Source organism: Branchiostoma floridae, chromosome 4 (assembly GCF_000003815.2).
Source record: "Branchiostoma floridae strain S238N-H82 chromosome 4, Bfl_VNyyK, whole genome shotgun sequence".
NCBI classification, from domain to species: domain Eukaryota; kingdom Metazoa; phylum Chordata; class Leptocardii; order Amphioxiformes; family Branchiostomatidae; genus Branchiostoma; species Branchiostoma floridae.
Genome location: NC_049982.1, coordinates 28957804 through 28973841, shown reverse-complemented (window position 1 = coordinate 28973841; position 16038 = coordinate 28957804). Strand labels below are relative to the sequence as shown.

The 16038-nt window shown below is 38.8% G+C and overlaps 1 protein-coding gene across 1 annotated transcript in view; it reads left to right on the top strand.

The window, feature by feature from the left end:
* The window catches only part of LOC118414005 (palmitoyltransferase ZDHHC16-like), a gene marked incomplete in the record, with an annotated part of 19471 nt that extends 4475 nt beyond the window's left edge, over positions 1 to 14996 (top strand). Inside the window, 11 exon segments of the mRNA XM_035817714.1 lie at positions 511 to 664; positions 2234 to 2399; positions 3609 to 3800; positions 4702 to 4793; positions 5922 to 5950; positions 9047 to 9180; positions 10615 to 10677; positions 11994 to 12136; positions 12823 to 12946; positions 13959 to 14029; positions 14893 to 14996. Coding sequence (XP_035673607.1) covers positions 627 to 664; positions 2234 to 2399; positions 3609 to 3800; positions 4702 to 4793; positions 5922 to 5950; positions 9047 to 9180; positions 10615 to 10677; positions 11994 to 12136; positions 12823 to 12946; positions 13959 to 14029; positions 14893 to 14995 — 1155 coding nt within the window.
* Between the last annotated feature and the right edge of the window lie 1042 nt (positions 14997 to 16038).

Below are 16038 nucleotides of genomic sequence, written 5' to 3'. Positions count from 1 at the left end.
GACACGGAGCTATGGCTTTGGCGCAACGTTCCTACGGACCCCCGTAGGAACGTTGCGCCAAAGCCATTCAAAATCGAGGGGACAGAAAATGGTTTCTGGCTGGCTACAACCGTGTAGTGACCACATCTACATAATGACCACCTGGTCAATGTGATATCTTTTCCGTGTTTAGTGACCACCTGTCCACTCAGACCAGATTTTATCAGATCCCTGAGTGGTCTTCTTGGACAGGTTTGACTATACTGCAGTCCAGGTGGTTGCTTCCATTGAAACTGTGAACATTTCCCCTTTCCAGTATCTAAGTTCCCATTGGCAGGTTCACGTTGGCAATTTTTTCCCACAATATAGGGGAAATGCGCTCAACATAGAATGAAAAATATGCTAAAATTTTACGTATCTTCATTATGAACGCGCCCATGCATGTAAACAACGAATCATAACATAGAAGTCTATGGGAAGACAAAACTCATCAATGAGACCCTAACAGTGCCTGTATTTGTTTTTCACCAGATTTATATAGCATAGGTGAATCTGCTGTTTGACAACGCCATCTGGCTGAAGGGAACGGAAGTGCAGGCACCAGGAAGGGTTGCATGAATGCAGCACAGACAACAACCATCTAGAATATGGCTGCATACATAAGGTCACCCGCCTTCATCAGAAGGTTGGTACAATAATTAATAATATTAATTGTTAGATTACTTAGATTAGAATAGCCTACCCCCCCTCACGAATGGAACAGCCTAGTCTGGAATGTGGAGATTCTGGGAATACACTCACGTGGACTTAGATGTGTGTGTCAGTGTGCTTATTTATCCCTAAGTAAAGAGGGACCGGAAAGTGAGTTTAACAGTATTTCCTAGAGTAAAAGGCTGAAACTGTTAATGGATCTAGCAATATACTGTAAATGCAGTAAAGTTCGCGCAGATATAATTTCCCGGTAGAGGGAAAATGGAGTGTTCAAGGTGGTTTTAAGTTTGTGGTAGCACCATAGACATCTGTAGCCACATAATATTATAAGGGATAAATGTTCGCGGTGGTTTTAAGTTCGCGCGAACATTTCTGCATTTACAGTAGTAAACACATGATGTATTTCTTCTTCTTAACCATAGCTTGAAACTCATGGTTAGTTAGTTAGTTAAAGTCCTTCCCGCGCCTGATGGCAGATAGGGCGGAGCCCATCTCCGTTTCAGTAGCCCTTGGGCCACACAACGCAATCACTACAGCAGGGGGCTAGTCCACTGGATAGTGGTGTGTGTTCAACTTCCATACTCTTTCCCGAATGCTGAGTGCTAAGCAGAGAAAGCAGCATGGACCATTTTTAAAGTCTTTGGTATGACTCGGCCGGGGATCGAACTCATGACCTACCGAATGCAAGGCAAACACTCTACCCACTAGGCCATTGCACCGGTCAGCTTGAAACTCATAAACCAAAGATATTACATAGAAATTAGCCTGTTATAATTCCTCTTCTATGGTTATGACGTTTTATTTTACACTGTAGAAGCTGAACTAAACAACTTGATTTCGTATAAAAAATCAAGAGGTCACAGATTCAATTCCTAGCTTTCTTACCTATAGGTTCTGTCCTTCGGAAAGGCACTTTGCACAAAATGCAACCTTCCTCACTTCACCCAGGTGTAAAAAGGATACCTGACTTCAGTTGTGGGGGTGAAAGGAGAGGGATGGGCTCCACCTTCAAATACCATGTCCTAGACACAGTGGATAACAACCCACTGTCCCTACTAGGGCTGGATACCAGTACAGAAGAATCAGGTCCAGGTCCGGTTCAGGTCCAAAGGATCAGGTCCAGGTCCAGACCTGAACCTGGACCTGATTCAGTATGACTCATACCAATGGTCCATTTCACTACAAAGAAATCTGTTTGGTGGAGTATTAGACTTACTAGTACACTGGCGTTTTAAAATCCTACAACCGTTAACTGCACCTGTACGAATGGTTGTAAAACTTACTATAAACTCTACTCTACTTCACTCTTGTTATTTTCTTCCACCTGCAAGCGCCAAAACGTGTGAATGCCTTATGAAATAATCTGTTAATTTTCTAATCGGTCCAACATCTGGTCCACCTAATTTTTTCAGGTCCGGTTTTTCTGGACCGGTCCAATAAGAAAAACTGGTTTTGTACCGGTACGCTGTACCGATACCCAGCCCTAGTCCCTACGGCATCAAAAAGACTACTTTTAGCATTACTCCCCTTACCACTCTTACAGATGGCTACAACGAGGGAGGAGGAAGGTTCAGGAGTATAAGTACATCATGGTCCTCACTTTTAAGTCACTGTTCTGCAATGCCTTCCTGTCCCCATGGGTGATGTGGGATACCCTAATGGAGCCTCTTCTATGGTTTGTGGAAAAGGTGGTCAAGGCATTCGGCCCTGTGAGTAAAAGAATCCCTACTTTTTATGTGTTGTGTAATATTATAAGTACTACAGAAACTGTAGAAGTTGAACTTTTTGCAGGGATTTAATTTCAGGGTAAGAAGAAAAATGAAGTATTTGCATGGTTTTAAGTTCACAGTTATAACTCACAGTCACATGTACACTTTTTTTTGTAGAGTTTTACTTCAGAAGTGGAAATGTTTGCAATGGTTTGAAGTTTCTATTTAAGATGTCAACATGAAAAACCATAAAATAAATCCACTGCAAATGTTTCCCCTTGTACAGTTTTTGTTACGCTTTTTAGGGTAGGGACTACCAAATAAAGTTTTCAATCCAAAACATATGGTTAAACAATCAGTGCAAAAATTATCACTTTGATTTCTAAAACCCAATTTTACCAACATTTTAAACTTCATATCCTTGCAAAGCTTGTTTGTTTGAAACTTTTTTTATTCCCGAAAGCCTGCAGGCCGCTTTTCATTGAGGTCATGAGGGTGGGCAAGGGTCTAAGTATTATAACAGAGATACAGAGTACATCATGTAAAGTCCTATTGAGTCTTATAAGTCTATTCATAAGTCTATATAGTTCACAATTTTTTACATACATGGTACAAAATACATAGCTTGGTTGCTTCACTCCTTAAGGTATCTCGGTTGGCTAAATTGGCATTTTGACTTTCCACTGTTTTCTTATTAATGAATTAAGAACAAATGGAGCCGTAACGAATGTTGATAGATTGGCATGAAAGAATTCTAAATCTGATTTTTTGGGGCCCAAATTGATGACGTCATCATTTTTATTGCCTCTGATACAATTTTTTCTATGACAAAATACAGCACCTTGCTACATACCACTGTAATGAAACTTCGTTTTTCGTTGCATAATGATGAAGACTACAAACTCACGGTTGCGCAAACTGTTATCTACTAACGATCTGTGGTTATTAAGAATTAAATTTTTTTAATTAGATGAAAACAAACATTTTCTAATTACTACCCAAAAAATCAGATTTAGAATTCTTTCATGCCCATCTATCAACATTCGTTACGGCTCCATTCGTTCTTAATTTATTAATAAGAAAACAGTGGAAGGTCAAAATGCCAATTTAGCCAACCGAGATACCTTAAACCATTGCATTGCTCCCCTTTGCATTTCTTTCTACAAAACTCCCCAGACTGTTAACTTGACATACTTCTTACTTTTACAGGTGTTTGTATTCGTGGTTGTTTCACTGGTCCTGAGTGTGATAGGCATCGCCTGGCTGGTGTTTTTCCCCATCATGCGAGAACGTAGCTACGTGACCTTGACCTTTCATCTCTTCTTCGGTAACTGGCTGGCGGTCAACGTCCTCTTCCACTACTTCAAGGCCCTACTGACATCTCCGGGAAAGCCTCCTTCGGTAAGTAACTGATAAGCTCCTACCTTACTACTCAGCACCAAGGCCAGGGATTGTATTGTCCAATTAGTACCGAGGACAGGGATTGTATAGACAAATCAGTGGCAAGAACAAGGATGGCACAGACCAATCAGCACCAAGGACAGTTATGGTATAGTCCAATCAGCACCAAGGACAGAGATGGTATAGACCAATATCAGTGCCAAGAACCGGAAAGATAGAGACCAATCATCACCAAGGACAGTTATGGTATAGTCCAATCAGCACCAAGGACAAGGATAGAATAGTCCAATCAATACCAAGGATAGGGGTGGGATAGTCAAATGACAGAGAATGTATGGACTAATTAGCACCAAGAGTGGGTAAGGTATAAGTCAATCAGTACCAAGTGCGGGGATGCTGTAGTCCAATCAGCACCAAGGACAGGGTTGGTATAGTCCATTCAGAACTAAGGAAAAGGATTATATTGTCCCATCTGTACTAAGAACAGGGATGGTATTATCCAATCAACACCAAGGACATTGATCATATAGCCCAATCAGCACTAGGGAAAAGGATTATATCATCCCATCTCTACTAAGGGCAGGGGTGGTATTGTCCAATCAGCACCACTGACATCAGTTTTTTTTTGTCCAATCAGTACCAAAGATGAGGGTGATATAGTCCAATCAGCACCAAGAACAGGACTGGTATAGTCCAATCAATGGGCATCTATGACTTAGTCCATTCAGGGCAAAAGATGGGTGGTTTATTCCAATCAGTACCAAGGACAGGAATGGTGTAGACTAATCAGTACAAATGATTTGCCATGGGTAGTATAAACCAATCATTATTGAGGAATGAAGAACAAAACTTCTTCACTGGCTAACATTGATATCTGTACCCCCTCCCCACTTTCCCACAGGGTGACAGGTTGAACACAGAGGTCACCACCGTGTGTAAAAAGTGCATCTCACCCAAGCCTCCGCGCACACACCACTGCAGTGTCTGTAAATGGTGAGAACATCTTTTACCTCCTACTAGTACGAAAGATTTGTTTTCTGTTTGTGTATTTGCTTGTGTTTTTTTTTTTTTTTTGAATACAGAATAGTGACAGGAAAATGGTTTCACTGAAATATGAAGGAAGTAGTTGTGGTCAAATCTAAGTCAAAATGGTTTAGTGCCAATTAGTTTCCACATGCTAGGCACTTTGGGAACACTAACAGGAAGTTAGGTCAAAGGTCCCAGAAAAGGTTATCACATTTCCTGTCTTCTATGTCCTGCTAACTGCTTGTCTGTTGGCTTATGAGAACCAATGGAGAAAAATGCATTTTGACAGAATCAGCGACAAATTCACAATGACAAATAAAACATGAAATGCACAAAAGTGAATGTTTCAGGTAGTTTCAAATATTCAATTTCTTCTTTTACTGAACACAAAAGTGTTTTTTTTTCTGTTAGACATTTGTGTCATAAATAAGGATGCATTTTGTAGCCATAAATATGTTGCAATTTTATCATTGCTGTAAAATGTACAATACGATTTATAGTTAAGTTATAGATAAGAAATACTACATAATATATACCCCATGCAATGTTTATTACACTGGGAGATAACTAGCACACAGATAGTTATTTTCATATGTCTGTAAAATATTTATCACTTTACCTGCAACTATCTTACACAGTTTTGTCAAACACAATGTTTACAAACAACCTTAAGCAAAAGTTTGCCTCAATAGAATTATCAGTAATATTAATACTAGTAAAGATATGCTTTGAAATTTAATAGTCTTTGAACATCACTTGACAGTTAAATCCAATAAGACGCCTTAGGTGCTGTATCAAATGGTAGACCTTAAGCAAAAGTCACAATAGAATTATCAGTAATAAAAATATGCTTTGAAATTTAACAGCCTTGGAACACCACTTGACAGTTAAATCCAATAAGTTGCCTTAGGTGCTGTATCAAATGGTAGACCTTAAGCAAAAGTCACAATAGAATTATCAGTAATAAAAATATGCTTTGAAATTTAACAGCCTTGGAACACCACTTGACAGTTAAATCCAATAAGTTGCCTTGGGTGCTGTATCAGATGATAGACCTTAAGACTTTAATCCGATATATGTCTTTTTTTCTTTCAGCTGTGTCTTGAAGATGGATCATCACTGTCGTATCCTTTCTTAAGAGACCCCTGCCTTAATACCATCCATTTCCTTAGAGCCTGAAAGCACCGTCGGCACGATTTTCAAAGGGAAGTTTGCTTTGAAATATTGATGAACGTACCTTATTGCAAAGTCAATTGCTAAGTCTTGTGACAATTGCCAGGGGTGTTCCTTACAGGGGCATTCCACTCAAGAAGTGTATATGTAATGAGAATAAATAGTTATGCTTGAATCAAGTTTGTTTGGACAAATTTACCAAAAGTTCAAGCCTAAACACAGGGCATTGTAGCAGATGAGTTCTTGAATTCCCCTTGAGGACCCTTCCAATTGTGCACTGGTGGTAAGGGCATTGACCATGGGAACAGATACTGGAGGTTGGTACTGGTATTTCTTTCGAGTCAGTATTATTTAGGATTACTTTTTTTTTTGTATACTATTAAACTGTGTGTGCACAAACGTCATCAGAACTGCCAGCCAACACGTTTCAATTAAATAATTTCTGGGTCATTCTGTACTAATTTGTCCTTGTATCAAAGTAGCCCTTTTAGATAGCAAAATGGTCCATAAAAAGGGGCCAAATCTCTGTATTCCAAGGGTTCCTAGTCTTCTATGTTTTTGTGTATCTTCCTAAATGTCTGATAGTCACTCACCTGCTGTTGTTAGCTTAAAGGGGCATTCCAGTCCACACGGGAGTGTAATTTTCCGATAGATATCAATTTTAGGAAGTGATAACTGCATTACTACTTCACATTATACGATAAAGTACCCAGTTGCTCCACATGCCTCAAAAGCATTCACTCTTCCACTAAACTCCCCAAGTACCCTCTAGTTGAATTAATCCTATGGCTGAATACAATGCTAAACTTTTAGGTAAGGTTACAAAACTAATCTCAGGTTCGCTAAGAAATTCTCGTCTTGTTCTTGTATTCTTTGCTATCTTATGAACAATTTGCCTTCTCGGTGTGCTTAGCGTACCTCATTTATCCCGAAAATATGTACGATAAACAAAGTGTCTATGCGTATAGGGAATGCATGGTTAGGGTCTGCATGGGTTTAGTGAGTGTCATTATTGTTTTATAAAACACACATCACGTAATTCATCCCAAGGTGAATTCCACAGAATTCGGCTGATTATGTATTCATTGACACATTATCTATTGGAAAACAAGACTCCCTTCTGGAGTGGAATGCCCCTTTAGCAACCCTACCGTTAGTAGAAATTGTGCCCGATGTCTGTCACAGAAGTAGGTTTGGCACTGACATTTTATGTTGAACTACTTTCAATGTCTTTTACTAAAGTGCTCAAATCTCTGTAGCCCAAGATGGGATTATAAGTCATCAAACTTTTTTGTATCTCCTTAAATATGTGATAGTCACTTAGCTGCTTTGTAAAGCTTATCCTGACTACCGTGACTGTTATTTTCTGAAAGATGATATTTTGGGGAGGTACAAATTCTCCCTACTTTTTCTTAGATTACCTCATCCATCTTTTCAATTAAATATTAATCCTTTTTGAAATCCTAATACCCCCATATGGACCCGCTTCTAATGTACTGCACAGTATACGTATAACTTTGCTTGCATATAGCCAACTTTTGACACACTTTCTCGCTAATGATAGTCAGGATAAGTTTTAGAAAGTTTATGACACATTTTGGAAAGATACAAGAAAGGTTGGAACTTGGAAGAATATCTCATCTTGGGATACTGAGATTTGCGATTAAGAAGTTGAAAGTGCCGAAACTACTCCTAATATGTATATGGCACTCTTTCTTGCGATTAAGGTAGTCAGGATAAGTTTTAGAAAGCAGTCAAATGACTATGACTCATTTAGGGAGATATAGAAAAAGTTTGAAGGACTACTATCATCTTGAGATTTGTGATTTAAGAAGTTGAAAGTGGGTCAATGTAAAATGGCAGCACCAAAACTGTTTGTATGACCAACGCCGTGCTCAATTTCTTGCTAACGGTAGGGTCTGTAAGCTAACAACAGCAGTCAAGTGACTATCAGATATTAAGGAAGGTACACAGATAGTTGGAATACTAGTAAGAGACCCTCTGAATATATACAGAGATTTTGGCATTTTTCAAGGGACACCCAATATTGTTCTAAAAAGGTCACCTTTATGCATGGACAAATTACTACAGAATGACCCACAAATTCAATGCAAAGTTATGCTGCATATCTATTCACATACATACAAACATACGCACAAATGCTACCCAAAATATATTGACTTTGACTTTATTAAAATTACGACATAAACAATACAATCTGGGCACATGGGCAGCAGGCTGCTGTCGTGGCCACATACATACATTTATGTCATACCTGGGCCACACACGTATCATACGGGCTTCCTTCTAGTAAATCGAACTATTTCAAACGGGCTGAATACGGCACGGTTGAAAATTCGAATACCGGATTTGGATGCTAGAATTGCTGTTGTTACAATCTTTTGTTTGAGGACGCAACATTTTCTCAACTTCTGGTGCATTTTGCATCGAAATATGTGTTTTCTCAGGTGAGTATGACATAGATAAAATACAACACGTTGTATATATACGATACAAAATTGAACAAATATCAGTAGAATGTATTAACCTTTATGTCATACCTGTGACGCGAAAATGTTCAATACGGGTGTTCCGGACCGGCTGATAACTTTCCGTACGGCCCGGGCTTATCACATGGGCTCCATTTGAATAAATCAAATAAATCGAATTGTTTCGAGTGAGCCGAGTACGGCGCCATCGAAAGTTCGAATACCTGATTCGGACGTTGGAACATTACTGTTGCAACACTTTTTTTTTTCGAGGGCAACAAATTTGTTCAACTTCTGGCGCATTTCGCATCAAAACATGGGTTTTCTCAGGTGGGTATGACATAAATTGAATACAACACGGTGTATTCCACATCACCCTTGGTCTCAGCCCTCCCGCGGGTCGTATCACCCTCCGGCCGTCGGGCGATCCGACCCGCGGTCGGGCTGATACCTTGGGTGATACGGAATACACCGTGTTGTATTCTATATTTATAATGAAGATAGTGTACCAGTCAAATCAGTGTGGATTTATCTAGAATTTCCTTAACCATATGTCAGCATGGCTGAACAACTGTGTTGGACATTACAACCACCGCTACTTCTTCCTCTTCTGTGTCTACATCTTTGTGGGATGCTGCTATGTCTGCTACAGCACATACGACGTCTTCTTAGACCACTTCCATAACTCTGAGGTAAGGTTACTGTGATTCGTGAGTACATCTTTAGATTGTCGTTTGTTGTTGTTGTTGTTTACCCTGTAGTGCCTATACACATTTCTCACGCAGCGGCCATGGTAGATCAATAACTAGGTCAATGAGGCAAACAGACAGAACTTAGTTTTCCCCCAAACCACACAAATTTTCACAAGATAAGATCAAATAATGAACATTATTACTAGTGTTTTGCACCAAAGATGTAGCAATTTAGATTTAACTGATACTATAGCCCCTTAAGATAGGGAAAGTAGAATCATAATAACAAATGCCAGTATTTGACGGACATGCAGCCAATCTCTTATTGGTTGATTCCCTAATAGCCATGCTGTCATTGGTTGAACTGCTAATGGGCAGTCTTTTGTTTGCCACATTGGCTTCATTTTGAATCTATCATGGCTGCTGCATGAGAAAGGTGTATTGTCACATTGGTTTGCAAATTTCAGAATCAGGTTATAGTTTAACAGAGGGGGTTGCTAACCCTTCTCCTTTATTACCATTCCTTATATGCACCTCCTCAAACATGGGACCTCCTTAAACGTCTGAGACTCTTGTCATACTGTAACAGTAGACAGATACTGAAATACATACACATGCAAAATCCTATGGAATCATTATATTAGCTAAAATCTGTGACCAACTACCTCACCCACAGAAACACGAGGACTTGCCAGTCTGCTGTCTGCTAAATACAGTATATGCTATATGCCCTTGAGCCTCCTAGCCTAGGAGGCTCAAGGGCATATAGCATATACTGTATTTAGCAGACAGCAGGCTGGCAAGAGTCCTAGGAGTGATTAATTACCATGAAACTCATGAGAAACACATGGGAATTACAGACTCTAATTGGTGAAAACAAGACTTGTCAGATAAATAATATCATCCTCTTAAAAGCAAACATTAGAAATTCCTGACTAGGGAAAAACAGTATACACACAGGAGATATCTCTGAGTTTCCTCTGAGTTTCAACTATTGAACTGAGGTTTGGAAATGACTTTGTTTAATATATATTATATTATATTATATTATATTATATTATATTATGTTATATTATATTATATTATATTATATTATATTATATTATATTATATTATATTATATTAAATAGTTACACTTTTTAGAGCCAACACAAGTCCCTTAGTATTAGATATTAAAAAAAAAGTTATCTTGACAATCAAGAGAAGTTTTCTTGATGCACTATTTACAGATTATTACTTGGAATTCAATAGTAACTGTTCACCTTTCTCAGAGGAAGCTATTGTTTATAATTTACTTTTGTATTAATATTGTATATGTTAATATTCCAGTGTGAAAAGGAAAACAGTCAATGTACTTGCCCAAGATGTTTTAATACATAATGTAGTGTGCACAATTTGCTGATATAAAAAGAAAATAATTTTTTTTTTTTTCAGAAATACCTTTTCAGTGGCAAGTTTTCCCTGCTGTCACCACTGGATAGTATCCAAGCTGCTGCAGTAAGTTGCTGTTTTCTAACCTTGTATTGTACAGATTTATGCCTTAAAGATGTATCCAATCAGTACCAAGGAAAGAAAATTGAATTGTCCAATCAGCAGCAGGGTCAATAATGTTATTGTCCAATCAGCATTGAGGACAGGAATGCAATTGTCCAATCAAAACCAGGGACAGGAATGCTGAGGCCCATTCAGTAGAAAAACCATGGGTAGTGTGTCTACCATTCTGTACCAAGGGGAGGGATGGCATCACTCTATCAGTACCAAGAAAGGGGATAATCAAGTCAAGTTAGCAAAAAAAACTGAATGGTTTGATCCAACCAATTGCAAGAACAAAGATACATGATTGTAGAGTATATCAATCTGTGCCTGGGGGATTGATAATATAGCCCAATCAGCATCAAAGACAGGGATAATCCAATTAGCAGCAAGGACAAGGATGGTATAATCCAATCAGCACCAAGGACAAGGTTGATAGAAGCCAATCAGAAAAGTGACCAAATAGACCAATTAGCAACAAAGTCAGGTTAGTATTGCTCAATCAGTTGCAAGGACAGCATATGCCAATCAGCACCAAGGACAGGGTTGGTATAACGGTGCACACCCCAGTTCTTCCGCCACCGGGGTCCGTGGTAGTGCACGACAAAAAAGTGACAAAAGGCTTCCGAGGGTCTATGTTTGAGTTGAGATTTCTCATTATTTTCTGCGAAATGACATTTAACGGTTACATGGCTGAAAAGCGTAGGAAATGGTGTGTTTTTGGTGCAAATTGTGTTTTGGTCCGCGCCTTACTTCCGGGATATTCCTACGCCTGAATGTAAACAGGCCAGTGACCTAGATTGACCTCTGAAGCACTGTGTTAAGCCAAGTTGTAATGCCGCGCGTCTTGGATGATTAAAAAAACTGTAGTACTAGAATTTTCTTCATAATTGGCTATATTACTCTTTAGACTTTCCTCTTTCTGGCAGTATCAGTCATGCTTGCCGGAAAAATCTGCTTCATCTGTTTTATCCAATGCGAAAATGCCCGATTTTGTGCATCATTTTTGACATGAAAATAATGGTTTTTCCCTATAATTTTTCAAAATTAAAGAAGTTGAAGGATCGAAACTCAGTTGGTCTTGTAGCTGAAGGAATATGCTCTCACCCCATATACAGTTATTTTGCTTCAGGATAATTCCCTGGAAGAGAAAGTCGCTAGACTTGAGGGTGTGCTGCCTCCATTTGAAACCCCAAATAAACTGGGGTGTGCCCCCATAAGCCAATCAGGACTAGGGACGGGGATAATGTAGTCCAAAATGATTTTCTTTCCCTCTGCAGTTACAGTTACGGCAGCCCCAGGGCCAGGACACCGCAGCATCAGAGTTCTCCTACCCAGCCAACCAGACATTTGTGCAGGAGCCAGTCACCATGTGGGAAAGGGCTCAGCACAACCTCATTATCTACCTCTTCTTTCTGTGCAGGTCGGTATGATTTTATTTAGCAAGGGCAGAGACAGGATTGTCCAATAAAATACCAGAGACTGGGATAGTATAGTCAAATTAGCAATAGGGACACAGCTGGTATAGTCCAATTAGCACTAGGGTCAGTGGTGGTACTGTCCAATCCGCACCTAGGACACAGCTGGTGTAGTCCAATCAGCACCTAGGACACAGCTGGTGTAGTCCAATCAGCACCAGGGACAGGGATGGTATATTCCAAACAGCATTAGGGACACAGCTGATATAGTCCAATCAGACCAGGGACAGGGATGATACATGTATAGTCCGATCAGCACCAGGGACAGTATTAGTATAATCCAATCAACACCTGGGACTGGGATGGTATTGTCCAATCAGCACCAGGGACAGGGATGGTATAGGCCAATCAGCACCACAGACAGGTGTAGTGTAGTCCAATCAGCACCAGAGATGGCATTGAATCAGCATCAAGTTCAGTATTGCTGTAGCAGGATTTAACTAGCAGGATTAAATAGTCCAATTAGTAGTATGGAAAGGAATTGCATACTATTAGGTGCCATATTTCCTCAGACACATTACATCTATCATTTCAAAACCTAGAAAAATAATATGTCCATCCCTTCCCCATCAGTTTTATTTTGTCCGGTGCCCGGCCAGTTTTCTATTGACTGATCCATTTTATTTCCCAGTGGTGCAGGTGCTGCTGTAGGGGGCCTGTCTGTATGGCATGCCAGACTCATCACACATGGACAAACCAGTATAGAGGTCCACATCAACAAGAAAGAAAGTAAAAGGGCTCAAAAGAAGGGGCAGGTAAGCAGTTCTTACAAAGCAAAACAACAAGTTGATCTCACATCTAAGTTAAGTATTTGTTTGGACTTTGTTTTATTCATTATTTGAATTTCTTGCTGTTCTGTCAAATATGCATTCTCCCACTGGCCACTGGCCCCCATAAGGCAAAGGACATGCATATAGCAGGAAGTTAAAGACAGGAAATGAGGTAACCTTTGACAACCATTACTTGGACCTTTGACCTAACCTCTTGTTAGAGTCCCCTTGGAAACACACAGGAAACAAACAAAAACAAAACCTCTGGTTTTAATGAGGTATACACCTGTAAATATATATTATGAAACTATAGATATGTATCAGTAGATACTTTGGACATTGTAAAATTCTTGCGCAATACAATTATAACATTATATGATATATAGTTGCACCTATAGATAAGACAAATCCTTTCAACAGTAATCTTACGATGCAGAAACATACAACATGTGATCTGTCTTAAGCACATTTACTTTGGCACAATTCATCATGTATATTCTTGCAGAAGAAGTAATACTTTTTATTCGCAGAGCTCACTTTCCCAAACTTATTCATCATGTTTTTATATTTCCTCTATCTGATGAAGGATAGCTTTTAAAATAGCATACTATAGACAAATGTACCTGTCTAAGACGTTCTCTCCCTGTTCAATATATGGTAAAAACTTTCCAAATCTCAAAGCAATTGGAGGGTAGAAGTTGTATTTTTTCTGCATTGATTAAGAAATATAGAAAAGGGAATTCACTTAGAAAATACCACATCATTACATATTCCCTGCAAGTTAAGTTATGGAGCAGAGCTTAGTTGTGAATGTAACTATATATATATAGAATGCTTATCTTACACAAAATATATGGTATGGTATTGCTAGACTTGATCCTAACAGTATACCTTCTGGAATTTAATGCAATAGTTCAAGCCATTACTTACTCTGCCATAGCTTCTGGCAGTGTTTCAGTGTTTTACGTTCTTCTTATCAACTTTCTTCTTGGCCCAGGTGTTCAGAAACCCTTACGACTACGGCCCCAGGAAAAACTGGAAAATGTTTCTAGGTTTGACAAATGGCAGGTGGGTGACGGCTCATTCGTTATTACCGTATCATCTTTCTTAGAACCAGTCTTAATGTGGAAAGTTGAAGTAGATTAGTATCATGGTCATTTTTCTTTTGATCCCATCTACACATTATTTACTCTATTTGCTGCTGTTGGTTTGGACTTTGGATTCCAACTATGTCGGCGAAAGGGAGATTTGCTGGGCATTTTCTTTCGATAGACAAAATAGTCAAATATCCTTTTTTTCCATTCCGGCAATGGTCCGTCATAGTTCATTAGATTTATTAGTATTTTGATCATTTTTCTTCTGATCCAGCCTACACTGTGTATATGCTGTTCTCTGTGTTAGTTTGGAGGTAACATCAAAATATGTCATTAAAGGGGACTTTCTGGGCCTTTTCTTTGGTAGACAAAATATACCGGTACTCAAAAATAATCTTTTTCATCTCTGCACTAGTTTTGTGAACTTTGTAACTAATAATGTGCAGTGTTCAAGAAATCCCCAGGCATATGATTGTATGATACTTCCAAAAATGTTGTTTAGAGCTCACAGAATCAGAATCAATTTTCATGCATTAAGGCGGGCTTTATGACTGAATACAAGTATGAAAGACATTTTAACTGTGATATCATCTGTTGTCACTCAAATTCTTCTTACAGTAGTGTTTCTGTGTTGCAAAACTTAAGCCCTTTTTTTTTTACCATCTTGACTTCTTTTGTGTTCTTGCATTAGATGTAGTAGAGTATTTAGAGGGTGTCATCCATAAATTTTGCTTGCTGTGGCTTTAGCTAGCAATAAATACCTTGAATTTTGGGTACTTGCCGAGATGTTTGCCTTAGATACCAAAAGAGAAAAATTGTCCCGACTTTTTCCCGCAGGTCTTGGAGACATGTTTTATTCCCATCTTCACATCCACCAATGGGAGACGGGCTTACATGGCACAATCCACAAGACTACGGCAGAAGGGTGCTACCAATCTGAATCTGAAATGGGGGGGGGGGTAGTCTTTGGGTATAATTTTCTTGTATAGCCAAATGCATTGTGGGTAACATGTCAAAGGTTAAAGCCCCTAACTTGTAAACAGTTCTTGCCTAGACTGCATAAAACATGGCCAAATATGTTTTGTTTATGTCTCAGGGGCTTTCACCTTTGACATATTACCCACAATGCATTTCATTGTGCATGTGCAGTAAGGGCCATGAAATTCCATATTGGAAGTACTTCCAAATATGGAGTGAACTCGCCTACAATAAAACGTGGAGTATTATTCTGGCTGGAGGCATTTGTAATATGCCGGGAACCTTAAGGAAACGTAGTGCAATTTGTGTAAAAATCTGTCAGCTCATTCTATGATAAGAATTCATGGTACATATTAAGCATTAAGATTTCGAATGTATAATTTATTCATAATCATATGGCCATTTTGCTGCAAAATTGTCCCCAAAAAGTCCCCAAATATCTGCTACAAACATACAAAAAAAATTAGAACTTTTTTTATTCCTTTTTATATATTTGTATAATGCTAAGTGTAAAATGGCTTGTTGGCAATATTGTTTTGGCCCGTTCTTTTTCAACCAAGATTTAGTCTTACACTTGTCGAGGTCCATCCTTTGTGGCAGAATGAATACGAATTTTTTTTTTTTCCACAACTCCACAACCTAAATAGTTATACTGTATATTCTGAAAAGGGAAGTGTGAATTTTATAGAAATAGGAATTTTAATTTCTCCAAGATCAAGCCATTCAAGAAGTTCAATTCTAAACTCAACTGGACCTAACTCTTACACAAGTACAGAAATTGGTATGTGGAACAAACATCAATCTACCTATCTTTTTTTAACTTTCATCCTGCCAAGGAAGCCTTTTGTCACAAAATTTGTATAGGATACAGGGTAAGGTTGCAGGAAGACGGTTAGAAAATACCTCTTTAATAGCTTAGCCAGATATCATGTCATTTCATTGCCATCATAAGTTCTACAAAATGCAGTATTATTAACCTTTACTTCCTAAGGATGCATCCTGATG